Here is a 27,667-nt window from a genome sequence, read left to right as displayed (position 1 = left end):
ACCAAATTTATTTAGCAACACAGATTTAATTTAGTGAGGAGGTAAATCATTTCCTTTTACCATTGTTGTGTAGGTGGTAATATGCTCTCGTGGGTCTGAAGCCCCGTCATACTTTGGCACTTCATGTATTTTCAACCGCTTTGGGATTAGTTATGGTACCACACTCGGCTTATACGAAAATTGAGTATACTTCTTCGAGTCCGTGCCTTTCAATATTGGTGGCGCACCCGGGATTTGGTCTATGCTGGCATTTACTTCCCTTATAAATCTTAAAAGTTCATTTTTGAATGGGTCGTCTTCATTGTTGAGACCAGATCTACTCCCCCCGGCCCATCGGAGCCAACTTCGCCCCTGGGAGTGTTGTTGTCGACTCTCTGTGTTGTTTGGTTTGCGGGAACATCGGGAGGAATTAGATCTCGTCTGTTTGTATTATTTGAAGCCCCCCGATAGTGCCTGTTTCAGTTTCGTCATAACCTGATCCTGCCGCGTGAGATACCCTAGAATGATTGCATGTTGCTCTTGCAGGACCCTCACCGCATCTACGACATGCTCCTCATCTGCATCATCGGGAGTTGTATCCCGAACCTGTTGAGGATACTACCGGTCATGCACTGGCGTGGTGTCATTCTCCTTATTGCGGGTGTCGCTGATTGAATTCTCTAAATGAGGTTGATCCTCTTGAATTTCAGGGTCCTGCGTATTGTTAACAGTGTTATCTGCCATTTTTATGATTTTTGTAAAGACAAAATAATCAAATCGCGTTAGTAAAAAGGGCAAGGATCAATTTAATTGCACGGTTGTCTAGGACCCACGGTGGGCATCAAACTGTTTACCCGTAAAATGGTACAGTTAAATTTGTACGTGATTTCTAGATAAGTAAACTAATTTGATCTTGAAATAATATAATAATTGAAGAAATGTTTAATACTAAGCCTCGAAATGTAGATGAAACAACAGAGATGACAGTTCCGGGAACGAGGTTTCCGGGCACAACAATGATAAGATCAAAAAGAAAGAAAATAAGATTGTATTAAGCTTTTGTATAGAATATAGTGTAAGTTTAGCCAGCAAATTTGTATCCTTATCAATGATAATTGAACTTACTATTTATAGCTATGTCTAGGGAATTGAGTCCTAGGATCGTGTCCTCCTTTAATGTCAATTATGAGGGTTATTGATGAAGACATAACGGTGAACATAAATGCCAAATTCTCTGTAGCGAACCGTCGCTTTTATTACTGCAGAATATTACCTATTAAATGCTACCGGGCGCAGAACATTTAACACACCTTTATTGAACGTTATCTTTTCTGGTGACAAGCGGAATGGCTGCGTTCGGTCTTCGGCCATCCCTGTCTTGGGTTTCATGTGTCCTCCCTTTAGACGGCCACGTGTCCTATCATATTTCACCCCATATAGGGGCAAATGCGGGAATAGAGCTGGAGAAGAGGCTGATTCAAGAGTTAAATTATGAGTTTAACCTTTAAGTATCTTAATATTGAAATTCATTATATGTTTAGAGTTATGAATTTATATTTGTTATAATATTAGTAGATTTTTACATATAATTTATACTTTACGTAAAAAAATATTGGATTCATATGAATTCAATACCTATAAGGTGTATCCGGCCCTTGCCCGAACGTAGTTTTATTCGAAGTATCTGATTGAAGTAAATCTAATTCTACTCCTGGATGAATATGTTTACAAACTTGTAACTTCCGTATTTCTATTTAATTATGATCAAATTTCTTTTTGTATATCTAATTTTTTAAAATGTGAAACAAGTTCTGTTATATGCAAGATAATTGACTTTGGAACTGCAGCTTATCTAAGAGTAGGGATCTTTGGCATCTAAGGTAATTATCCCTTTAGATTGTGTCAAGGAAAAGTTCATATTTAGGAAAAGCTGCATTGACATGAGTTAAATGTGTGTAATATATCGGGATGCATCTTTTAGCCAACTTTTAATCTGGTAATTTAATTTGAAAGCATGTCCCAAAATATCAAATACAATCATACATATCTATAACAGTATCCATTTGAACATCAATTCACTAAAAAAATCAAGTTTTTCTCGGAACCGATTTTTATCTTATGTTATGATATATGTCCGCTATAACAACACTTTACTATAACAACTAAAAAATATCGGAACAAACGAGGTTGTTATAGAGAAGTTTGACTGTAGATAAAACAAGATATCAACTTGAATTATTTTTATACTTTAGTTTCCATTTAATTATAACTCATACAAATATTTTTAGAATATGCATATCGTTGCATTTGTTTTCTTTAAGTTTTAAAAACTAAAATGAGATTCAGAAAAATTGTTAATTTGTTGACATGATGAATATTGAATTAAGTACTAAAACAAATACGAAGAAGAACGACTTGAGTGGAATCAAAGTTTTAAACATGATTTATCACTTTTAGGAACTTGCACTTTAACTTGATAATTTATTTTTCAACTCAAACACATGCTTTGAGTATTAAATATGTTATTTTTTAAAAGATTTATTTCATCAATATAGGGTACAGGCACAACATGTGTATCATATGACTAGTTAGATAGAAAACTTTAAATATATAATTTTACTCAATATATAATACAGTTATGAAGGATAAAGAATGAATATATTGTCAACTACAATTTTAATTCAAAATTTAAATCTCTTTTCCATTTTTGTAAAAAGTTCTCATTTAAGAAGGGTGATAGTGGAATTTGAACACTCATATATTGTGTGGGATGCTACTGCTTTGATGGATGTTCCGCCCTATACACTCTCAAATTAGTAACGGCTGTTGTATTGTTGTTCCCAAAGTATAAAAAAAGTTAAATGTAATTAAGTTAAAGGAGAGGGACAAATCTGTCGATTTTCCCTTCTCTAATATACTTGAAGCAAAATAAAAAGTCTCAATATAATAAAAATAGAAAAATGTATAAGTACCCTCCCTCTCCAACCTATGACAGAAGTTCTGATTAAACACATTTCTTTTTGGGGTCCTATTATCTCCTTATACTATTTTGAGAATATAATTAGTTGCACCTTAAAGGCTTAGGTTGTAGAGTGTGTGTATATCACTCACTTTGAGAGAGTGAGAAGAAAAAAAAGAAAATATTACTTTCTTACTTTTATTAAAATTAAAAATATACTTTTCATTGTTCTGATTATTGATACTGTCTTTTCCGTTTATTTTTCGATTCTTAGGTCGTTGTAACTGTCTTCCTGACGTATGTTATTGTTACTGTTCCATTGCCTCTTTTTCATCTGCTTGTGCCGAATGTCTTTCGGAAGCAGCCTCTTTACCCTCCAGAGTATGGATAAGATCTGCGTACACATTACCCTTCCCAGACCCACATGTGAGATTATACTGGGTTGTTTTTATTATTGTTGTTGTTGTTGTTGTTGTTGTTGTTGTTGTTGTTGTTATCTTTTTCTTCTTCTCATCTACTTCACTATTCCCGTCAACAACATACAACACTTGCCGACAACTTTTATGGCCTTCTTCTTTAATTTTTTCGGTTAGTTTTCTTCCTCTTTGAGCCTCTCGAACACGCAAATTACACTTTCATAAAAAAATTATACATATGTAAAGCAAAACTACTCAAATCTCAAAATATCCATCATCGAAATTTTTTTTCTGTCGAGAAAAATGGTGTTTTTGAAATTTTGAACTGAAAGAATCTTTGTTCTTACCTAGCAGACACACATGTATTCACATCATTCACCATCACTTACTTCTTAATTATAAGAACTATCATTTTTATGCCCCCACAATCACCGGTGATAGAAACCATCCAAAAAACTTCCACCATAATAGCCATTTAAAGACCTCATGCCTAGTTTAGCATCAAAAGAAAAAAGAAAAGATTGGGGGCAAAAAATTAAAACATGGAGTGAAACTTTGTTGTATCTAGTTTGGTGGTGATGGAAGTGTGAAAAAGAGAAAAGACAAAGAAAAAAAATAAAAAGAGTTTTTTAATGAAATATACACTTATGTAGGGCGTATAGTTCACCTTGCACCAGAAATCTGATTGTAGTGGAGGGTGAATTTATTTTATTTTAAAATTTTTCGGGAGGTAATAGGACCCCAAAAAAAAAAAGTGTATAGTTAGAATTTCGGTTATAGGTCAGGAGTTACTTATGCCTTTTCCCTAAAAAAAAATTGTAAAGAAGTTAACACATCCTAGCATAATCTTTTGCTCATTGTTGTACCACCACTAGACAAATTCTAAAAAACGAATTAAAATTACATTTAATTTCTTACTCCACAAGCAATGTGTTTGCTCAACTTTAATCAACTCGAATAATTAAGCAAGCTAAAGTTAAGTTTAAGTATAGTTGTGAGATCGCACCAAATTTCGTATTAGGAAAATCTCATTAATTATTTTAAAATAATTAACATATGGGAGACTGATATGGTTAAGGCTAAACTTGTACTCAACCTCTCAAACAAGAAAAAGACGTGTAACTGCTGAAACTGAAAATTTAAGACTAACTTTGCAAGCACATATCATCATATTTTGTGGAGATTTGTACGTGCATTTCTTGTGCCAATTCAAATTTATTCAATACTCATAAAATTTCAGTGAAAGATGCATTTCTTCTACTCTTTTTTTTTTCTAATCAAAATTGTAAAAACCTTAATCTGACAAAACCTCTGAACAAGTACTGACTTTTTTTTCTTTCGCACTGTTAGTAATCTTTTTTTATTTTTTGATGAGTCTGTGAATAGAAGAAGGAAAAGTGGTGGACTTAGCTTTTCTACACAAATAGTTCATAATGAAATTGTAACGATATTGCACCATAAATTTTTTGTTTTTTTCATTTGGTGGTCCGTGCCTGCTACAGGAGTAGACCAATCCAGTTTTGCGCCGGAAAAAAGGTGACTTCATTTTTCAGGCTCTAACGTGAGATGGTACTTACGTAAGGCATATTCAGGATTCGAAATTTATAGATTTCTACATCGATCTCAAGTTAATACTATAATAATAATTGAATTCATAATAAATACTTATAGATATTTAATGGATCTTTTAGGGCTCGTTTGATACAAGGTATAAGTGATAATTAATCATAGGATTAAATTTAGATGAGTTTATCCCACATTTAATTGGGATAAAATTACGGTATAATTAATCTCGGGATTAGTTATCCCAGAATTGTAGTGTTATTTTTATCCCTACGGGAGGGTGGGATAACAATCCCGGGATAACTTGTTTCTTAACCAAACAATCTCTTAGTATACATTAGGGGTGTACATGGATCGGGTTGGTTCGGTTTTTATCAAAACCAAACCAAATCAATTATATCGGTTTGGATTGGTTCGGTTTTATCGGGTTTTCGAGATTTTTTGTTACATGAATATTATTTCAACCTTATTTTGTTAAATTTTGATAAGTAAATATATATTTAGTAAAAATTTAAAAAATTGACAAACATATGATCTATTAAAATATTCTTATGTGAGAATTTTTTTTGTAATACATGATAGTTTTTTAATCATCTGACAATAATTTTTCGTTGATGTACACTTTCAAGGTTAATCAAATTTAATAATTAAACATAAAAACCAAAATGATACATAAATAATAATGATATGTTCTATTTAGTTTTAAATTATTGAATACCACGTCAATAATTTAGAGGATTTTTTAGGGCTCGTTTGATACAAGGGATAATGGATAATTAATCATGAGATTAAATTTAGATGAGTTTATCCCACGTTTGGTTGGGATAAAATCACGGTATAATTAATCTCGAGATTAGTTATCCCGGGATTATAGTGTTATTTTTATCCCTACGGGAGGGTGAGATAACAATCCCGGGATAACTTGTTTCTTAACCAAACGAACCCTTAGTATACATATATGATTTGGGTAAAAGATAACGGATTCACGTGATCCCGTAACCAATACACTAGATCCGACCTAGATACTTACTATCTCACTACGACCTTTGATGGTATGCTGCGCAACCAATTAATCCATGGTTAATATAGTTTGCTTGTGTTTATATTAAGCGTACCTTGTCCTCACAATCTATTATCTACTTTTTTCTCCTTTCAAAACTATGCAATGGAGGTCCACAAATGAGTTAGGCTTCAAATTAAACCAACCGAATACACAGTAAACTAACAAAAACAAAAATTTAGTGTAAAAATTCCTCAGAGAAATAATATAAGTATAACTTAAACCCTTTTATTTGTACTTTCAAATGAAACTAATCTTGAATTCTGGGTAGAAATTTCGTCATTATTGTGTTTAAATATTAACCTAGGCCATGTGCCCATAATCAGCTCAACGTCTTGTTAATTATGTGTCAATTGATTAAAATTATGTACTTATTTATTTAAAATCTTTTGACTTAGAAAGTGAATCTTACCATTTTGACATTAATAAATGATTGATTAACTCAATCATCGGATTGTCAGTATATTATATTGATAATGCAAAAAGGAATATCCTAACTTTATGTCCTCTTCTTTATTGCAATTTTTTGCTACAAATGTTCCTTTGTACCTACGTTGCCCCGTTTGGACATAAAACATTTTTTTTTTTTCCGAAAATTTTTTACTTTTTTTTAAATTAGTGTTTGGCCATAAAATTTTCAATTTTCACTTGAAGAAGAATTTTGGAATTTTTCGAAAATTTAAAAAACTCCAAAAAGTTATTTTTCAAAATTTTCAATCAAATCAATCACAAAACTTAAAAAGAACCCAAAATAACATTCATATCCAAACACAACTCTAATTTTCAAATATCATTTTCACTTAATTTTTTTAATTATTTTTTTTTGAAATTTTACAATTCTTATATCCAAACGTCCACTTAAGTAGGACGAATTTTGTAGAGAGTAATAAAGATACAGTATTAAATTGGAAATATGACCGAAAAAGGCCACTCACAATTGTATACCGCATAGTATGACGCACACAATTTGAGAAATTATAGATAAAACTCAAACTTAAGGGAAAAGGAGAAAAATTTATAGTTGTAACTTGTAAGTACAATTTCTAATTCACCTAGCTAAGAAAACCATTTTTTTTTCATTCATTTTAACCGACTTCGAGTATATTTCCTCGTGATTTTCCTTAAAGAAATGTAATTAGTAACAAATTTAGAAAAATAAAATAGCTTATACAATTAAGATGGAAGTTACATAAAATATTCATGTCTAAACAAAAGCTAAAGCTGAAAAGGGCCAAAAAATAAATTAGCTATACATCATCATCTTTTTTCTCAAGATGTTGTTTAAGTGAGTCACACCCCAAGAGCCAATAACATTAGGGGTACATCTACCTTGGCCTTCGTCGAAAATTTTACGTAAATAAGTATATATAAATAATAAGAAAAATAAAAATAGTGGGTATAAATATAAATAATGACATTATTTGTCTTTATAGTGATTTTTTTTAAATAATATTATCCACATTGTTTACAAAAAATTCTGAATACTCTACTGAAATCATAATAACCCGAAAAAATTGAAATCATAATAACCAGTAAAAGTGAAAAAGAAACTAACCTTGAAAATGGCTAGATCCTTTTCCCAACCATTTAATTTGAAATAAAGAAATACTAACAAAATACCATTAGAGGCGGAGCTAGGATTCGAACCTTATGGGTTCGAGATTATAATCTTTTTAAGTTACTGGGTTCTAAATTAATATTTTGTACATATTCATTGAACTTCTTAATACAAATACAGGGTTTGAACAAAAGTTACTGGATTTGACCGAACCCGCGAACAACATTGTGGCTCCGCCCCTGAATACCATGACCGCCATACTGGAAAAAGAAGAAAAAGAAGAACAATATTCACAAAAAATGCAAAAGGGTATAAAACGCAAGTAACTTTTGTTTTTTTCTTACTTAAAAAAAAGGATTAGAAACTAAGCGTTTTATGCATCAGAAACAAAAAAAAGACGTTAAATCATTTTCATCCAAAAAAGAAACAAATTTATGCCGCCAAAAGGAAATGAGTTCTATTATTTTCTTAAAATAGAAAAATAAAAAAAAGTTAGAGAGAAGACTTCTTACATTACTAACTTTTTACTTCACAAAGAAGGAAAAAGAAAGTAATGTCAATTAGGAAATGACGAAAAACAAAAAGGAAAGGAAGATTCAATTATTCTTGTCTTCTTCTTAATTCCATTCTCAAACGTAAGATATTTCGTAAGGTGAAGAGAGAAACGTTAACTATCAAGATTTTTTTTTATTCACAAAATTTGAATTGAAATTATTTGATTAAAAGTAAATGAATTAAAATTTGAAATCAAAGAATTTTTTGATCAAAACACTTGATGGTATCATTTATAAAGCTCATTCAAAGAGAAGATGATGCTACCTTTGTTGGTTTTATTTTATAGAATGATGTTTGATTTTGGATGTTAAGTTAAAAAAATAATTGAAATATAAGTTAAATATATATTTATTATTTTTAATATATCAAAGTTTTCTTAATATATTTTATCTTCGCCATGCCATGTCATTTTCATTATAACAATAGCATCAAAAGTAAATTTTAATAATTCAAACAATATATATTAGATTTCTAATTTCAATTTAAACCATTAAAAATTACGATGAGATGAATAAAATTTTTTAATTTTTAATATATAACGTGAATTCAAATTAATTGAATCAAACCAGAAATAAGAAGACAAAAAAGAAAACAAAGAAAAAAAATTAGATCCTCCCTTGAGCTCCATCACCACATTTGACTGAAATTAGCAAATTGCACAATTCTGCATGAACTCTTCCACGTGCCCTTTCCCCCTTCACTTTCTCTTTCTCTCACTACACTCACTACATTTTGATTTCTATTATTTTAATAAAACAGAAAATTATATTCTGCAACTTTTTTTTTCTTCAAGAAATCAAAAACGAGGCACCCTTCTTGTTTCATCTCTACAATTTGATAGTGACCCACGCAGCTTTTTTTCCTCCATTTTTTTGCTTCACCTCTTCCCCTACAGCGCACATTTTTCTGCAAAATCTCTCAGAAAAAAGAGCACAAAAAGAAGAAAAAAATTGCCCATTAAAAAAAATCGCATCTTTTTTGCATATCAGCTGCTAAAAATATAGAGATTAGCAAGAAAGTGCTGTTCTTGTTCTTGTTTTTTGAGGTAATTTTCAGTTCTTGACTCTTGGTTACTGAATACATATATTTGCTAAAAAAACCCTTTTGATTTACCTATATTGTGTTAAGCCCCATTAGGGTTTATTTGAGGTTCAAAGTGGCTGTTAGTGGTATTGGCCTATTCGGTTTTCTTGGTTTGTATAGTAGCTCAATGTAGAAAAGGATAAACCCTAGAATTAAAACAGCAATTGTAGGTTTTTGGGTTGAATCAAGATTTGGGCTTTGAGGAAAAAAAATGAATTTTGATTTGCCTATATTTGCCTAAACCCATTAGGGTTAATAGGGTCTTTTTTTGGTTTGTATTGTAGCTCAATGTAGAGAAGGATAAAGCCTAGAACCAGAACAGCAATTTTAGGTTTTTGGGTTGAAGCAAGATTTGGGTTATTGGTAAAAAGATTGAATTTTTATTTGTAAAGATAGAAATATATGTAAGTATTGGATTATGGCTTTTGATCAGAATTCAATTCCCAAAGATTTGCGCCCGTTGAACATTGTTAGGACAGTGCCAGAAGACTCTGGTATTGCTCCTGTGACCACATCTGGTAGACCCGTTGAGGGGTTTTATGGTAACCTGACCCGGGATGTTGGAGGTAGTCCTGGAACTATGCCTGGGGTTTATTACCCTACCACTGTAGCGGATGCTGGGTTTGTAGGTTTAGGGTTTACAAATGCCGCTCCAGGAGCGGCTGGTTGGGTCCCGCAGGTTGTGTCTTCTCAGCCTCCTGGTGTTGTTACTATTGGCGTTATGAATTCGGGAAGTGGGTCGTCGAAGAATCTGCATTTCGGGGCACGGGTTGGTAGTAATGCGTCTGATCGTGCTAGTGATGATGGTGGTGATGATTTGGTGTTGGGGAGGAAAGTTAAGTTTTTGTGTAGTTTTGGGGGGAGGATAATGCCGAGGCCGAGTGATGGCGCGTTGAGATATGTGGGTGGACAGACTAGGATTATTAGTGTTAGGAGGGAGGTGAGTTTTGCTGAACTGGTTCGCAAAATGGTAGATACTTATGGGCAGGATGTGGTGATTAAGTACCAGTTGCCTGATGAGGATCTTGACGCGCTAGTGTCTGTTTCTTGTCCGGAAGATCTTGAAAATATGATGGATGAGTACGAAAAGTTGGTTGAAAGAGCGTCAGAGGGGTCAGCTAAATTGAGGGTGTTCCTGTTTTCGGCTTCAGAGCTAGAGTCGTCCGGTGTGATGCAATTAAGAGATCTGCAAGATAGTGGACAGAGGTATGTCGAGGCAGTGAATGGGATTGGTGATGGGTTTAGTGGTATTGGTATTACTAGGAAAGGGAGTACCGCTAGTGCTGGTTCCACCCAGAATTCAGAATTTAGTGGCTCTGAAGCTGTTGATAGCTTAGCCAATGGTCAAGGGGAGCTTAGAGGCATACCTGCTTTTGACGCACTATCACCTAGTGGGACTTCCGCTACCTCTCAAGAACCTGCTTACCGATTGGTGTATACAGATGCAAATCCTGCAACTCATGCCGATGCTTCTGTCACTCCAATGACCATTCCATTAGTCGTTCCCGGGCCAGTGCCAAGCTTATCTGCTCAGCTGGAGAATGCGTTAGAGAAATCTGTGCCTGTCGCTGCTGCACAGCAGCGACAGATGGGTTATGATATGCAGCAAACAGGAGTGACTTATCCAGGAACTACACCATATGTCCCGGCTTATGTGGATCCTCAAAGGGAGAACCTAAACCGTGCAGATTATGTTCAAATACCTTCCCAGATGGGATTTCCGAGGCAGCTTTTGGGAACTGTTGGGCCAGTAATCAATCAGCAGCATATAATTGCTGGTGCTCCGACTCAGCAGTTTGTCCCTGCTCTTCACATGACAATGACTCCTTCCGCTCATGTCAGTATGAATCCTAATATGGTTCCCTCACCGATTCAGCCCCAACATGTTAGGTTTGAAAATTATCCTGCAGAAGGCACATTGGGGCCGAGAGTTGTGCAGTTCCCTGTTGACCAAGGATATAGTGCTTATCAGCATCAGGTCCCTCCTGCAGCTTACGGATGGCACCAGATCCCGCAGTCTCAACAGGCACCGCTTTCTGAAGGCCAGGTGCCTCCACCACTGGTTACTGGTTCTGAGGCGTTATCTCAGTTTGATGACTGTCTAATGTGTCAAAAATCGCTGCCTCATGCACACTCAGATACAGTAGCAGTGGAACAAAGAGAGAGTCCTGCAAGCACAACGTCTGATTTTAATTCAGTGTATCATAGCCTTAGATTGGATGAAAGGGGTCGGCCTATTCACCGAGCTGTTACAACCGGAACGTTAGGTGAGGGGGCTGTTGAACAACAAGGAGCTTCTGTTGGGCAAAGAATTGGGGGTCAAGGTGAGGTAGTTGGAGTCTCACAAAATGTTGATAAACAGTATGAATATGATAGGAACCTCCAAAAGCCTGAGTTTGTGCCAGAGCACCCAAAGGTGTCAGTTCCCCAAGGTATGATAGGGTTAACGGGTACGATGCAATCACCTTATGGAGTTTTTGTTGGTGCTGTTCCTCAACCATACCATGTTAATGCCACTGAGCAGCTTATGGTTTCACCACAGTATCAGATTAAACAAGAAGTTGCTGCGAACAAACCCGTCAATAATGATTTCCTTAAAGTTGGAGTTGTGCCTGGTCAAATAGTGGATAACTTAAGTGGCGAATCTCCCAAAAACTATGGTGGAAACACTCCTGCCATGCTTCCAAAAGAAGATGACGTAGAGTCCTTAATGGCTTACAACCACTTGAGACAAATTGAAGGAAGAATGGAAAATCTCCTGATAAACCCCGCTGAAGTGTTAGCACCTAATGAGCAGAGTAAGTCAACTGTCGATAACTTTAGAAGGGAAGACATGTTGAATAACAGAGTTCAACAGTTTGGTGGGAGGGAAGGATACCCAGGTTTGGTTACAAGTAACGTGAATCCAAATGAAATACCAGCTTCTTCAAATGACGCTCCTTTCATGCATAACATTCGGGCTGCAGAAGGATATGAAGTCTCTTCCCATATAACTGCCAATGCAACAGAAAGAACTCCAGCTATTGGTGAATGGAAAGATGGGGCCCAGCATTTCCAGCAAATGTTGAGTCCTACAACTGCAGAAATGGCCATACTCGATGGTACCCCACCATTTGTACAGGAAAGCTCAAATTCTTTATATAGCAACCAGGATCCTTGGAGTTTGCAACATGATGCCCATTTCCCTCCTCCTAAACCTAGTAAACTTCAGCTAAAAAAGGAAGCTGCAGGCACCAAGGATTACTCTGGCGAGAAACGTTTTGGCAATAACAGTGAGTTGCCAACTGTTACTAATGGGGGATTACAAACACAAATTCGGTTGGAAGATGGAGCTTGCCTGCCTTCAGGTAATACAGATTTCAGTTCAGATCAATCACGGTCCAAGAAAGGTGAGAAGTCTCAATTTCTGGATTTTAGGTCGTCTTATGTTTTTGCAGTCCTAACTTTTTCTTTTCCTCTTTGCTGTCGAAGGCTCAGCAGAGGAAATGATCAAGCGAGAACTTCAGGCTGTTGCCGAGGGTGTCGCCGCTTCTGTTCTTCAGTCATCAACTCCATCTAATGCTGACCTTTCCATACATGGAAGGAGTGAGTCCCCATCTTCTACTCAATGGAATGCTGAATTTGAAAGCGCTGATGCCGGAAAGGACAACAAAGATAAATTTGAGGTCTTAAATTCTCTCACACAATTACACGTGCTGCTATACAAGTTGTTCATAATCAGTTTCTTGTATCTTATCTTTGCCGTATTGCTAATCCACTAGCAATCTCTATTCAGGAAACTAAGACTCAATTTCCAGAGAGAGCAAATTTTGGATTTCCTGTTTCAGATGGCATTGGACGCTTGCAGGTTCGACATCTCTTGTCCAGTGCAATTTCCATAATTTGTTAGCCTTAACTGAAAAAAATGAAATGACCTTTTACTGTCTCTGCCACTTTGCAATGTTTTTTAGTTTTCACCCCATTCTGTTTTTCTTAATAAGTGCATTCATGTGAATAGATTATAAAGAATAGTGACCTCGAGGAGATGCGAGAATTGGGTTCTGGTACATTTGGCACTGTTTATCATGGAAAGTGGAGGGGTACTGATGTTGCAATTAAAAGGATTAACGACAGGTGTTTTGCTGGGAAAGCTTCAGAACAAGAGCGCATGGTTGGTATCTTTTCTCTTTCCTTCTGTTTACCACTTGTCTATTTCTTTGTCTTTTTTCTTTCTCCCAGCACCTGATAATTTAACCAATTTATTGAAGATCTTTGCATCATTTGTTGATGTACATTTTTTTTGCTGTGCTTATCTTTTTATTAGAGGGATGATTTCTGGAATGAGGCCATCAAACTCGCAGATTTGCACCATCCGAACGTTGTTGCATTCTATGGTGTTGTGCTAGATGGTCCAGGTGGCTCGGTGGCAACTGTTACAGAATATATGGTTAACGGGTCCTTGAGAAATGCTTTACAGAAGAATGAGAGGTAATCTTTCATTTGTAATCCGTTTGACTTCCATGGATTAAACGGAGTATTTGTTTATTGGTGATTCTTACTTCCACTGAATTTTGGGTTAAAATTTGATAGGTTTGACCTCTACTATGGTTTCAGTGATTAAAAAACATGGTGGTACAAATTCCTGTCTTTGCATTTTTAGACAATTGTAGGTTAAAGGCCAAATGATTTTAAGCAGAGTTTTTCCAGCAAACCATGTGGTAATAGAGTGGTTTTCTTGTACTTAGTTTGTGGATGAGTAGGTCACTTTCATGATATTCTCCTGATCATTTGCAAGATCAGAAAGCCGTCTGTTTTGATTTTGATCGTCTTCAGCTTGAGCACTTGGAGTCCTCTTCTACATTAAATTTTTATACTATTAGTGGTGTCAACATGAAAATGGGATGAGTAAATGCATGGCATACTGTTTTCAGGAATCTGGATAAGCGGAAACGCCTCGTTATCACAATGGATGTTGCATTTGGAATGGAGTATTTGCATGGGAAGAATATAGTGCACTTTGACTTGAAAAGTGACAATCTGTTGGTTAATCTCCGTGATCCCCACCGTCCAATATGCAAGGTCAGTCATAGCCAAGAGATGCTTTTATTTGTCAGTTGATAAAAAAACTTTGTGCAGAAATGTTAGAGATTTGGTAGCCAATTATCTCAACAAGGGGAAGGGGTGCTAATCCTTGTCTAGCAAATTCTATTACATGTTGACATCACATAGAGACTAATTCAACTTTTATGCAGTTAGATCCACAGGTAGAAAATCGCTGAAGGTTAATTGTTTAGACTTATTTAGGTAAAACATCAGCTGATAATATCTGCAGTTGGTTATATTTTTTATGGTAGGCAGAACTGTTATGTAAAAATTAGAGTTTTTTTTTTTTTTTGGTTGAAATTCTGGTGTACCCATGAGTTCTTTTTACATGGATGAGATAAGATGCGTCAAAATCATATCTTTGTATACCACTTGTAAGGGGGTAATAACTTTGTATACCACTTGTCGGCAAAGTGATATATTAATTATTAAAAAATGTTATGCGTGAATATTTTTGGTGACTAGAAAATGAAAATTGGAAATTTGGTGTAGCAAGTTATAAATCTAAATGAAAAACTTAGAATTTCACCGCTGCATCTAAATCGGAAGTTTTATATGGTTTTCAAATTTGATTGATATACTTTTTGTTTAATATATGATCGTAGTTTTTGTTTGTCTTACTTTTTTCTTGCATTATGTATATTTCTCGCTTTCTCTTTACTAAAAGCCATTGTTTAATGTGCTTTGCATTTAAATCTCTTGGAAAGCCTTGTGCTTTTCTATCTTGTCAAAAAAAAGAAGGAAAAAAAAGAAGGAAAAGCAACGCCTTGGTGCTTTGCGTTGTTTGTCTACGCTTTTTGCCCTTGACAACATTGATCCATGGCTCACGTCACTTGCATGTATCGCCACTAGCATCTATGGCATTGGTCATATAATCATCATGTTATTATTATCATCATGGGCATCATTGTTGTCATCCTTAGTGTTATTTTATCGTGATTGTTTTGTCATCCTTTTTTGCCTTACTAGTGCTGATAAATGGACCATGCTTCATTTATAATTTCTTTAGCCTTGTTGTCTTTTTACCTTTCACTTTTCTTGTGACAAAGAATAGCAGTATCCACTGTATTATTCAAAAAGGGAATTGCAGTAAGTAGTATACACACTAAATATTGAGATTTCTCTTACTAAGTTGCTTGGACTCGGGTGCGGGTGTCCGATACGAGTGCGGATCTAGAGGTCGAATCTTTCATCATCTAAACTTTAAGATTCGGGGCACGGGTCTGGATACGGGCGCCGAGATTCTGCTAAAAATAATTCAAATATCTAAAAATAGAGTTATAAAAATATGTCTATATTATGTGACACTATGTGGAAAACTTACAATGTACTCACTACTCCAAAAAGGAGAATATTGATCAAGAGGAGAATACGGGAAGGAAATAAAAGGAAGAGGACTGGCATATAAAATTTTATATACAAGGTATTTCATTTTCTTCAATTCACCCTAGCTTTTGTTTTGATTTCAGAAATCATTGTATTTGACCCGAATTTCTCCGTCGATTTTGGTTAAAGTGCCCAAAATCGGTTGACCAGATCCGGTATGAATCCCACACCCATGTCGTGTCGGCACGGGTGCGGCACCGAAAATGAAGAGTCCGAGCAACTTAGATCTCTTATCTTGTGCTTAACCATTTAAACACAAAAGCAGTCCATTGCCAATCCTAAAAGCTCCCTGTCATATAATCGTCTATTGACTGGAAATTTATCCTTCTCGTTTTAGGTTGGTGATTTGGGGCTATCCAAAGTAAAGTGTCAAACACTAATCTCAGGCGGTGTACGTGGAACTCTCCCCTGGATGGCACCAGAACTCCTCAATGGGAGCAGTAGTCTCGTCTCTGAGAAGGTATTAAGAAGTAATAATTTTTCAGAAGGTATAGAGAACTTTCAACTCATTCTTTGCTACTTGTGTTTGTAGGTTGATGTATTCTCCTTTGGAATTGTGATGTGGGAACTTCTTACTGGAGAAGAACCTTACGCCGAATTGCACTATGGAGCTATCATTGGTAACGTCTCGCTGCTTTCGCATTATCTTTCATTCTCTGCTAAAAATGACTATCAACTTCCAGATACTCTTTTTCAACTTCAACTGCAAATATTGTTGGTTGCCAAGGCATCAAACCGGTGTAACTATTGACGACTGAATCCAATGCAGGTGGTATCGTGAGTAATACATTGCGGCCGCCTGTGCCGGATTCCTGTGATGCGGATTGGAGGATACTCATGGAGAGATGCTGGTCAGCTGAACCGTCGGAGAGGCCTAGCTTTACCGAGATTGCCAATGATTTGAGAGTGATGCAATCTAAGCTTCCTCCCAAAGGACAAAACCAACAATCACCTCCCTCAGCAAATATCAACCAAGCTAAAAGTTGATTTTCTACATTTGTCTGTTATAGTTTTTTTCTACCTTGATTGACATGTGGAAGCTGAAGTTGGTATATAGATTTAGCTTATAAATGTAACAAAAAATATAGTGGTATCTTGTTTTTGTTTTCTGGTACTTAGATTTACATCCCATTCCATTTAATTATTGGCTTCCTTTAGCATTCTAATGCAATCAAACGTGGCTGTGTCACAGATACTGATCAAATTGACATATATAAGCATAAAAACTCGTTATTTTCTTTTTTCGTTCCATTTCTTTTAATATAGGCATTCTGATGAACTAGGTTGGGATTGGCGGATTCGAATTTTAAACTTTATGAGTTCAACTTTTAAGATTCTTATCATTAAACTCGTTATATTTTTTAAGTTATGGATTCATGTTTACTATAATTACAATTTCAGTAAAGTTTATACAGATTTATATTTCACGCCAAAAATTATGGGTCCAGTTGAACCTGTATCTACAATGATACATCCACCCTACAATGGTACATTTGCCTGTGGGATAGAGGCATAGTTGATTGATTGATATATAAACATTGTGATGCACATATTGTTTTGTGAATTGACATATGATTCCTCTTCTTTTTACTCTCTTGGTTCGTTGTTTCTTTCTTTTTTTTCTTGAATTAGCTTGGGGATGAAGTTTCCACTTTTGCAAAGATGCAGAGAATCTGAGTCCAACACTGGACTTAAACATGCAACTAAATATGACGAATAGGGTTGAATTTTTGTGTTGGCTATAAATCTATAATCAGAGCTCTCTATAACATCTCTATATAAAAACCTATCACTATAAAAGTCAAATATTTTTCGGAACTGGTTTTTATGTTATGTTGTAATATATGTACTCTATAACAGCACTTCACTATAGCAGACGAAAAATATCGGAACAAACGAGATCGTTATAAAGAAGTTTGATTGTATTAGGATTTTTGAAATTGGGATTTTCTTGTGGTTACTTGAAAAATTATGAAATTGTGAAGTCTATCATAGCTGAATCTTCCTGTATTTAGTAAAGCCAATTTAATGCAAATGTCAACTGTTTGAAAGTTTGGCTACAACTGAAAAGAATGGAAAAATGAGGGGGGGGGGGGGGGGTGGTGGTGGGGGATTACACGGTTTAGTTTGTCAAACTTAACTGGAAAACAACCAAACAAGAACAGAGAAAGCTTATCTTTCTCGAGTTTGTATGCGCTTTTCATTAATCATAGTCTAAAATTGTGTCACTTAAATTCGATTAACTCCTTTTTGCAACCAAAAGAAATCAATAGAATTGTATTCGCCATATGGTTCTTGGAACATGTACTTTCTTTTTGGGACTGACTCTGCTTACAGTGAAGGAAAGGAGTTGCTTTCTTCTTAACCGAACGAAAAATGATTTGAGAATAAAAAAGAAATTTAGAATCAATGTGCTCGTCCCGGAAAAGGCCCCGAGTTGCTTTCTTCCTAACCGAACAAAAAATGATTTGAGAATAAAAAAAAAATTTAAAATCAATGTGCTCATCCAGGAAAAAACAGCTAACAACGGTCAAAAAAGAAAAGAAGAGTTGAAGACGACTTAACTGCAAGAGACTACCCTCGTCTCGTGGCTAGGAACATCGTCATACACTAATATGATCTCAAATATTACAATTTCATTGAGTTGGCTTGCAAAAGTGGTTGTGGATGGGTCCTTTACACCTACTACAATCTCATAAGATTTCATATACAGGGGTGCAAAATTATAGTTCATTATGTAGACCATCAACTAATTTTGTCTAACATTATGGATTTTAAGTGCAAGAAAATATTATAGGTGGTTAATTAATGTAATTAATTATGTGTGCTATCCAAAAAGAAGAAAAAAAGCATATCCAATAATGAATCCAGGTAATTAACTATGTTCATATTCTTATTTACTTTTAAGACTTTCCTACCCTACGGCCCCAGTACCTAACGGATCTCTTATCTTTTTGGGAGTTGGGACTTGGGAGTAGTACTTATTTAACTTATTTTTTAATGATCTTTATTTTGAATCAATAATGAAACCAGCTAATTAATTATGTTGCTATTTAATTGTTCCACTTTTTGGCTAGATTAGAGGTCAGAGATGGTAGCATTGATATCAACAACAACAAACTAGTATAATTTCATAAGGATTAGGGTTTGAGGAGGGTTGTGAGTACGCAATTTTACTGCTATCTTGTACAAATAAAGAAGCGATTTCAGATACACCTTCGGCTCCAAGCAAGCATACAAAATCATAATAGTATAGAGAAAAAATGTAATAGTGTAAAAGTAAGGGAAGCGGTAACAACAAGATGGTACACTACTAGAAAACTGTCTAAAATCGTCCAAAAATACCGACCGAAATCGGTCGAAAAATTAAAAAAACGACCGATTTCCGGCCGACTTTAATCTGTCAAAATTAAGTTGGTCGGTAAAAAATAGTGACCGAAATCAGTCGTAATTTTCGACCGATTTCGGTCGGTAAATTAATTTTCACAAACGACCCAAAAAGAAAATTCTGCCGAAAAAACTGACCGAAGTAGGTCGGTATTTTTAGTTATGCAATTAAAAAATGCACTGTCTAGAACTCGAACCAGGGTCTGTACTATGGCAGGATACTATTCTACCACTAGACTATCAGTATATTTTAGTTTATGACTTTCTCTTTTAATTTATTTGTACTCTTTAATTGTATTTTATGACCAAAAAAAATCCATTTATGAAATTTGAGCTACTAGAGTGCAGCTATTCTTTCTCTTTCTATATTCACACATCTCTTTCTCTCTAAATCACCGGACATCCGGCGGACCAGGTAAGACCCTCGGCCCCCACCCCACCCCACCCCTTGTCTTCTTTTCCTCTCTTTCTCTCTCTTGCTTTCTGCTTCTTCCCGTTACTTCCCTTTCCCCCTCCCTTTTTTTTTGTTTTCTTGTCCCCCTTTTTGCTCCCCAGATCTGCCCCCCCCCCTTTTATTTCCCTTTCCCTTTTCTTCTTGTCCCTTCTTTCTCTCCCCTATACCTGGTCTCTTCTACCTCGTCCCCCTACTTTCTGGCGCACTGACCTAGCCTAGCGGTGGTGGCGGCGAAGACTATTTTCCAACGAACCTCGGGCGAAGCGGGCGAAAACTTTCAAAACATAGCTGTTGTGGACAATACCTTTCTCAGTACTCGTTGTGACTTCAGGTTCTATTGTTCTTGCTTAAAATTTGCTATTTGTTAATATTGGACTCGTGTGAGTTGGTACCTCCCGTTTTCCAATTTTTCTTTGTTGTGTTAGTTAAATTGTTGTCAACTTAGTTCGTATTAGTTTATTCACCGTATTAGTGTGCCTGTAGTTGCAACTTGTCTTCTTCTGGTTTGATCTGTTATATTGTGCGTGATAGTGATTCCCCTTACTCTGCCGTAGTTATAGTGGTTGTGGTCTGGGATGGTCGAGTGAGGTCATGTCCCTCGAGGGGAACGAGGGTGGGGCAGGAGGTAGGGCAGGGGTTAGGAGGTGGGGTGGGAGGCAAGGGAGGTAAAGGGAACAAGGGTGTCTGTAGGTTGAGAATTGGGTCATGGAACGTAGGTACATTGACGGGTAAGTCTATAGAGTTGGCGAAGATCCTCCAGAAGAGGAGGGTCAATATAGTGTGTGTCCAAGAGACTAGGTGGGTAGGGTCAAGGGCGAAGGACGCGGACGAGTATAAACTTTGGTACTCGGGAGTCCAGAAAGGTAAGAATGGAATGGGCATCTTAGTGGATAGGGAACTCAGAGAGTTTATGGTCGAGGTTAGACGAGTAAATGATAGATTGATGATTATTAAGTTGGTGGTTGGAGAGTGCACCCTAAATGTCGTTAGCGCTTATGCGCCGCATGTGGGCCTAGATGAGGAGGTTAAACGATGTTTCTGGGAGGGGTTAGATGAGATTGTGTGTCAGGTTTCGCCTACTGAGAAGCTATTCATAGGAGGGGATTTCAATAGGCATATTGGGTCGACTGCAGGTGGTTATGGCGAGGTGCATGGAGGCTTCGGTTTTGGGGAGAGGAACGGAGGAGGTACATCGTTGTTGGACTTCGCTAAGGTTTTTGGGCTGGTGATTGTGAACTCTAGCTTTCCAAAGAGGGAGAGGCATTTGGTTACTTTTCAAAATGCGGTGGCGAAGACTCAGATTGACTATCTTCTCCTCAGTAGAGGTGATAGAGGAATGTGCAATGATTGCAAGGTGATTCCAGGTGAGATACTCGCGACGCAACATAGGCTCTTGGTGATGGACGTTGGTATTATGTTAAAGAGAAGGAAAAGGTCTACTCGATGAAGTCCGAGAATCAGGTGGGGAGCCTTAACTAAGGATAAAGCCCAAGAGTTGGAAGGGCGGTTGTAGGCTATAGGAGCTTGGAGGAGCAGCGGTGACACGAGCACTATGTGGTCAGCGACAACAGATTGTATTAGGGAGGTTGCGAGAGAGGTGTTAGGAGTCTCGACGGCATCTTTGGTGGGCACAAAGGAGACTGGTGGTGGAATAAACTGGTTCAAGGTAAAGTGAAAGCTAAGAAGGTGGCGTACCTGAAGTTAGTGGGGAGCATAGATGAGGAGGAGAGGCAAGCATGCATGGAGAGGTATAAGACAGCTAGGAAGGAGGCTAAGCTGGCGGTCACAGAGGCTAAGACTGCTGCATATGGTCGTATGTACGAGGAACTAGGGAAAAAAGGTGGGGAGAAGAAGTTATTCCGGCTGGCCAAGTTGAGAGAGAGGAAGGCTCGGGATTTGGACCAAGTGAGATGCATCAAGGGCGAAGATGGTAAAGTATTAATGGAAGATGTCCAGATTAAGAGGAGATGTCAGACTTACTTTCATAAAAATTTGAATGAAGAAGGAGATCAGGATATTGTGCTAGGCGAATTGGAGCATTCCGAGAGTCACCGTGACTTTGGGTACTGCAGGCGTATCGATTTTGATGAGGTCGTGGGATCTATGCGAAAGATGAGTATGGGCAGAGCGACCGGGCCAGACGAGATTCCGGTGGAATTTTGGAAGTGTGTGGGGAGAGCATGTTTGGAGTGGTTGACTAGGTTGTTTAATATTATTTTTAAGGCGAAGAGGATGCCGGATGAGTGGAGGTGGAGTACGGTGGTCCCATTGTATAAGAACAAAGATGATATCCGGAGTTGTAACAATTATAGGGGTATCAAATTACTGAGTCATACCATGAAAGTGTGGGAGAGGGTGGTTGAAGTGAGGGTAAGGATGACAGTGTCTGTATCCGATAATCAGTTCGGGTTCATGTCGGGACGTTCGACTACAGAAGCTATACACCTTGTTAGGAGGTTGGTGGAACTGTACAGAGAGAGGAAGAAGGATCTGCACATGGTCTTTATTGACCTAGAGAAAGCGTATGACAAGATTCCTAGAGAAGTTCTCTGGAGATGCCTGGAGGCAAAAGGTGTGTCGGTTCCCTACATTATGGCGATTAAGGACATGTATGATGGGGCTAAGACTCGGGTTAGGATATTAGAAGGCGACTCTGAGCAATTTTCGATTGTAATGGGGTTACACCAAGGTTCTGCGCTCAGTCCGTTCTTATTCGCCCTCGTGATCGACGCGTTAACACACCATATTCAAGGGGAGGTGCCATGGTGCATGCTATTTGCCAATGACATAGTTCTGATTGATGACTCGCGAGCCGGTGTTAACGAGAGACTAGAGGTTTGGAGCCAGGCTCTTGAGTCGAAGGGTTTCAAGTTGAGCAGGACGAAGACGGAATACCTGGAGTGTAAATTCAGCGCTGAGCCAGGGGAAGTGGGCGTGGATGTGAGGCTTGAATCACAGGTCATCCCGAGTAGAGGCAGCTTCAAGTACCTTGGTTCAGTTATCCAGGGGGGAGGGGAGATCGACGAGGATATCACACACCGTATTGGGGTAGGATGAATGAAGTGGAGGTTAGCATCTGGAGTCATGTGTGACAAGAGTGTGCCACCAATACTCAAAGGTAAGTTCTATAAAGCGGTGGTTAGACCAGCCATGTTGTATGGGGCTGAGTGTTGGCCCGTTAATAACTCACATATCCAGAAGATGAAAGTAGCAGAAATAAGAATGTTGAGGTGGATGTGCGGGCACACTATGATAGATAAGATTAGGAATGATGTTATTTGGGAGAAGGTCCACGTGGCTCCCATTGATGACAAGATGCGGGAAGCGAGGCTTAGATGGTTCGGACATGTTCAAAGGAGAAGCCCAGATGCTCCGGTACGGAGGTGTGAGCGGCTGGTTGTGGAGGGCACGAGAAAAGTTAGAGGGCGGCCTAAGAAGTACTGGGGAGAGGTGATCAGACAGGATATGGCGAGGCTCCAGATTTCCGAGGACATGACACTTGATAGGAAGATGTGGAGGTCGAGTATTAGAGTTGTAGGTTAGGATGTAGTTGAGTCTTGACTTACTTCGTACCATTGTGGGACTGGCCACGTAGGGTTTTTGTCTAGGGTAGCTAGTGACAATATTGTATTTTACTACTTCGCTTTTCAGTGCATGTCCTATTTACTAGCTATCGTTTTTGCTTTGCATCTTTCTTCTCCATTTCATGGTGTTCCTATTTTTTCTATGATTGTTGTGGTGATACTAATGTTGTCTCCTCTTGTCGTTTTGTCCTTTTGTTTTCTTGAGCCGAGGGTCTTTCGGAAACAACCTCTCTACTCCTTTGAGGTAGGGGTAAGGTCTGCGTACACACTACCCTCCCTAGACCCCATTAGTGGGATTCTACTGGGTTGTTGTTGTTGTTGTTGTTAATTGTATTTTCGCGCGAAAATAACCGACCGATTTCGGTCGATTTTATTAAAAATATAAAATTACCGACCGAAGTCGGTCGGTTTTTTAAAATGACTGACTGAAATAACCGAACGATTTCGGTCATTTTTTTTAATATTAATTTTAATTTATTTTATATGAAAAACCAACCGATTTCGGCCGATTTCTTAAAAAATAAATTTCGCAGGATGCTAAAATAGTTTCTCGCATTTTTGCGCCAAAAAAAGCTGACCGAAGTCGGTCGGTTTCGTAAAAAAAAAAAAATTAAAATATTAAAAAAAAAATTCACCGAATTTCTAGTAGTGGTAGGAGAAACCACGCATGCAACATTAGGGAGCAATAGAGTTCTAAGAATTAGAAAATACTAGAATAATGCTACTACTACTATTGGAATGAAAGGAAAGACTGTTCGCTTACTAGTCTTCTAACCTAATTATGTTCTTCACACCCACCTATTCAGGGTCACGTTCATAAGCCGAAGATTGTATGATTGATATCAATTATCAAAAATCAATACTTAGTGTTGAAAGATTATGTTCCTAAAACATAATGCATTGAGTAAGAGAAAAGAATGTATGTTCTTGATATAAATAATTGTTTGGTATCCAAAAGAAAAAGTCATATCACCAAAATGATGATATGATATAAATCCTTCCACGCGTTGTGAACGCGAACTAACACTGCTGTCTTTCCCTTTTCTTCTTTTATTTACTTTGAAGACTTCTCTACAGTCTACCCTACAGCCCCTGACTAATTTATATATTTCTTGAATGGTCTTAGTTGTGATTATTATATTAGACTTGCTAATATAATATTTAGATTACCGTTGTGTTTCTTATTAAGTCCCTTTTTAGTTTTGAACATTTTTATTTTTAATTTGTTACAGAGAGTTTAAGGATTAATGTCTTTTCACGCTTACCAATTTCGTAGCAGGTTTTAAATGCTTAATTCACTCTAATTTAGTTGGATGGTGAGAAAGATAATTCACTAACTATTTGGTTGAAATGAGTTAAAGTCACTAGACTACTACTATTTTGAACTGTAAATCTCATACATCAAAGGCAGATTTTGAATTTGAAATTTATGATTTCTACAATGATCTCGAGTTATATAAACAATATTTAATGGGTTCATAGTCAAATGTTTATAAATATTAAGTGAATTTTTCAATATAAATTCATGATTTGGATAAAAGTTACAATTGACGGGAATTCAAAAATTTAAGGCTAGATACGCCCCTATCAGAAATTAAGTTGTCCTCTTAAAGGTTTATCCTAATGTCTCTTAGATGACTTAAAACTCTTTGAATTATTAGCAAGTTTTCCTTAACTATATTACACAATTGAGATTGAAGAGTATGTTTCAAAAGCCCAATTTTAATTTCGTTTGCATTTTCGAGCCTTAAAAAGTTTTCAAGGTACTTTGCTTTCAATTATTATTGAATTAACAGTAAAGAATAAGTACTATAGAAGGTCATAAGAGAACTTCAGCTTTCGTTTAGAATGCAAATACAATTTAAAACAGTGTCAATAGTTCGAAATTCGAATCTAATGACATCACAAAAATTGTCTAGCAGCGGTTAATTTAGGTAACCCTATAATCAAACAATCAACACTGTAATCTCAAATAAATTGTAATTGACTTTACTAATATTCCATACTGGCCCAATATTCAGAATAATCATCATAAATGGGTTGTTTTTTTGCACATTATTCTTGTGGTAGGCTCTGTCCTGATAAAAAATATAGGGAGAATACTTTTCCTATTCTTTCGCGGAGCTACCCTTGTCCATGTGAATTAGTTGAGACTCCTTTGTCGGAAATTTACACTACGAGGACGTAGATATATCTGTTCTATATATATATATATATATATATATATATATATACATTATTTATTTTTATTTTTATTTCTTAACATTTTTATGTGTTTACATGTTTATATTTTGGCTTTTCTTAATATAAATCTTAGTCCCGGCACTGCTGCTACTATTGCAACTTTCTTCGTATATTATTTGGTAGAAATGACACCAGGTTGTTATTCTAGAGGGCTACTATTTAAAAATTAGTTACTGTGTTCTGATTTTTTGTTTTTAGTTCAATTTTTCAAGAAACAAAGTTTTGAAGTTAAGATTTTTAGTTTAAATTTTTAGGACAAAATAAATATTAGTTAATCCCGAAATATCAGCCCTAAAAAATGGCGATTTGTGTACTTCCCTCTATTATTTGAGACAACCTATGCTCTAAGAAAAAAAAATACTTTCCCTTAATCTCTAGAAATATAACAAACATTTATCATAAAAGAAAATATCAAGTACAACCCCTTGAGTATTCTCACAAAATAACAATAATTTTAAACTCCAGAATTGACCAGAAAAATCATATAACTGCTGAAAATAATCAACCTTTACTAGTCAAAAGAAAAATCGTCAATTACCCCATTTCTCTGTCTTTTCTTTGTTCTTTCTGTGCCGTCTCCCCACACAAAAAACACACGCACCTATATTACATATACACCAATATACAATATATATACCCACCATCTTTCTCCTTCTTCCACCATTAATCTTTCTTCCTCTCCCCTTACCTAAAACCCCACTGCCCCAAAACCTCAAAAACACACACCAAGATCAATTGTTTTGCTGAATTTTCAAGAAAATTAAACATATACATACACCAATATACATATATATACCCACCCTTTTCCTTCATCTTCCACCACTAATCTTTCTTCCTCTCCCCCCACCCCCACTCCACCCCTCAAACCTAAAACCCCACCACCCCAAAACCCCAAAAAACACTCACCAAGATCAAATTTTTGCTGAATTTTCAAGAAAATTAAACATATATACACACCAATATACACATATATACCTACCAATAACCCCCCCCCCCCCCCAAACCCAACCAAAACTCAAAAACACTGACACCAAGCTCAACTTATTGCTGAAATTTTCAAGAAAATTAAACAGGAGATGATGAACAACAATTATTCACCCATCAGAGAAAATGCCCAAGAAGGAACAGAAAACTATTTTTACCAAGAAGAACCTTCACTTTTTTGTGGTTGTTTCAGATTCCCCTGTTTTCAATCAAAAGAAGGTGAAGCAAATTCACTATTACAACAAGGTGAAGACAGAGACTCATGGATGGTGACAAAGATGAAGGAATTAAAGGAATATTCAGAACTTGTAGCTGGACCAAAATGGAAGAATTTTGTTAGGAAAATGGGGAAATATTGTAATTCCAAAAAATCTAAGGGGCAGCAATTTCAGTATGATTCTGATAGTTATGCTCTTAACTTTGATGAAGGAGATGAAGCTGTAGAAAATGATGATGGGCTTTTTCGTAATTTCTCTTCTCGGTTTGCTGCTCCTGCTCCCTTTTCTGCTTCTGTTGTTACTAATAATAATACACAGAGAAATGCTGGATTATGATAATTATTATTGGAAGAAAAAAGAAAAAATTAAGATGTGTGTGATTTATGATTTATGTGTAATTAGAGGGGAGAAAAAGGTGTATGAGATTGGTTTTATACATAATTTCATTTATTTGTTATATATAGTGGTAAAATTCTTTTGTTCATTTAGATAACATTCTTTGATATTTATTACTATTTTGGATGCCTCAATTCTAAAATTAACTTGGCATAAATGGTGTATGAGATTGGTTATATATATATATATATTTCTTTTATTTGTTATATAGAGGTAAAATTAAATTTTTTTCATTGTTAGAGTTTAATTTATGTTGTTATTAGATTAACATTCTTTGATATTTATTTATTATTTTGGATGCCTCAATTCTAAAATTAACATGAGCCTCTTGCCCTTAATTAGAGGTATTGAATTATCTTAGTAAGAAAATTGGTGAAAAGAAATATCATAGTTACTTATTAGTTTTGAGATGATGTGACATTAACCCATATTTTATCTCATGTTTAGTTAAGGAATAAATGTATTTTGGCTAGGATTAAAAATCAGAAAAGAAAACTTTTTCCTATTGTAAGCAAGATGTTATCATGTGATAATCCTATAATTCTTGTAGAATTACCTGTTGCCAACTTCTACTTCAGTCTTATTCCTCTTGGTAATTTTTCTTTTAATCATAGTCTTGTTGTATAATACCTTTGTTAGGAAGCGTTTTATTTTCAATATAAGATTTTTTGATACAAATTTAAATTTATTTAAGCCCCAATGAAAAAAAAAGAGAAAGAAGTTAAGTTCATAATCCCTTTAGCAAAGGAAATGAATCTA

The 27,667-nt window shown here is 36.2% G+C and overlaps 2 protein-coding genes and 1 long non-coding RNA gene across 5 annotated transcripts; all 3 read left to right on the top strand.

Moving 5' to 3' along the window:
- The first annotated feature begins 8,810 nt into the window (after nucleotides 1-8,810).
- On the top strand, nucleotides 8,811-16,879 carry LOC104106293 (RAF-like serine/threonine-protein kinase PRAF). Of its 3 annotated transcripts, none has more exons than XM_009614807.4 (9): nucleotides 8,811-12,520; nucleotides 12,645-12,838; nucleotides 12,949-13,020; nucleotides 13,171-13,323; nucleotides 13,477-13,640; nucleotides 14,084-14,231; nucleotides 15,979-16,101; nucleotides 16,174-16,261; nucleotides 16,411-16,879. In XM_009614807.4, the coding sequence occupies exons 1-9, from the start codon at nucleotides 9,592-9,594 to the stop codon at nucleotides 16,626-16,628; spliced, it is 4,089 nt and encodes a 1,362-aa protein (XP_009613102.1). In that variant the 5' UTR covers nucleotides 8,811-9,591; the 3' UTR covers nucleotides 16,629-16,879. The 3 variants fall into 3 exon arrangements, with proteins under 3 accessions (XP_009613102.1, XP_009613101.1, XP_070044456.1); XM_009614806.4 differs by having other exon boundaries at nucleotides 8,811-12,562; nucleotides 12,651-12,838; XM_070188355.1 differs by having other exon boundaries at nucleotides 8,811-12,562.
- Nucleotides 16,880-20,356: 3,477 nt separating this feature from the next.
- LOC138901064 (uncharacterized) lies at nucleotides 20,357-26,567 on the top strand. The gene is made up of 2 exons (XM_070188791.1): nucleotides 20,357-20,846; nucleotides 26,488-26,567. Exons 1-2 carry the CDS (start codon nucleotides 20,357-20,359, stop codon nucleotides 26,565-26,567), a joined length of 570 nt encoding a protein of 189 aa, XP_070044892.1.
- A 276-nt stretch (nucleotides 26,568-26,843) lies between these two features.
- LOC138900777 (uncharacterized) lies at nucleotides 26,844-27,222 on the top strand. The gene is made up of 2 exons (XR_011412046.1): nucleotides 26,844-26,978; nucleotides 27,172-27,222. It is a non-coding gene; the product is annotated as an uncharacterized lncRNA (long non-coding RNA).
- Nucleotides 27,223-27,667: the final 445 nt, after the last annotated feature.

Source organism: Nicotiana tomentosiformis, chromosome 11 (genome assembly GCF_000390325.3).
Source record: "Nicotiana tomentosiformis chromosome 11, ASM39032v3, whole genome shotgun sequence".
In the NCBI taxonomy this organism is placed as follows: domain Eukaryota; kingdom Viridiplantae; phylum Streptophyta; class Magnoliopsida; order Solanales; family Solanaceae; genus Nicotiana; species Nicotiana tomentosiformis.
This window is presented reverse-complemented; position numbering and strand designations above follow the sequence as displayed.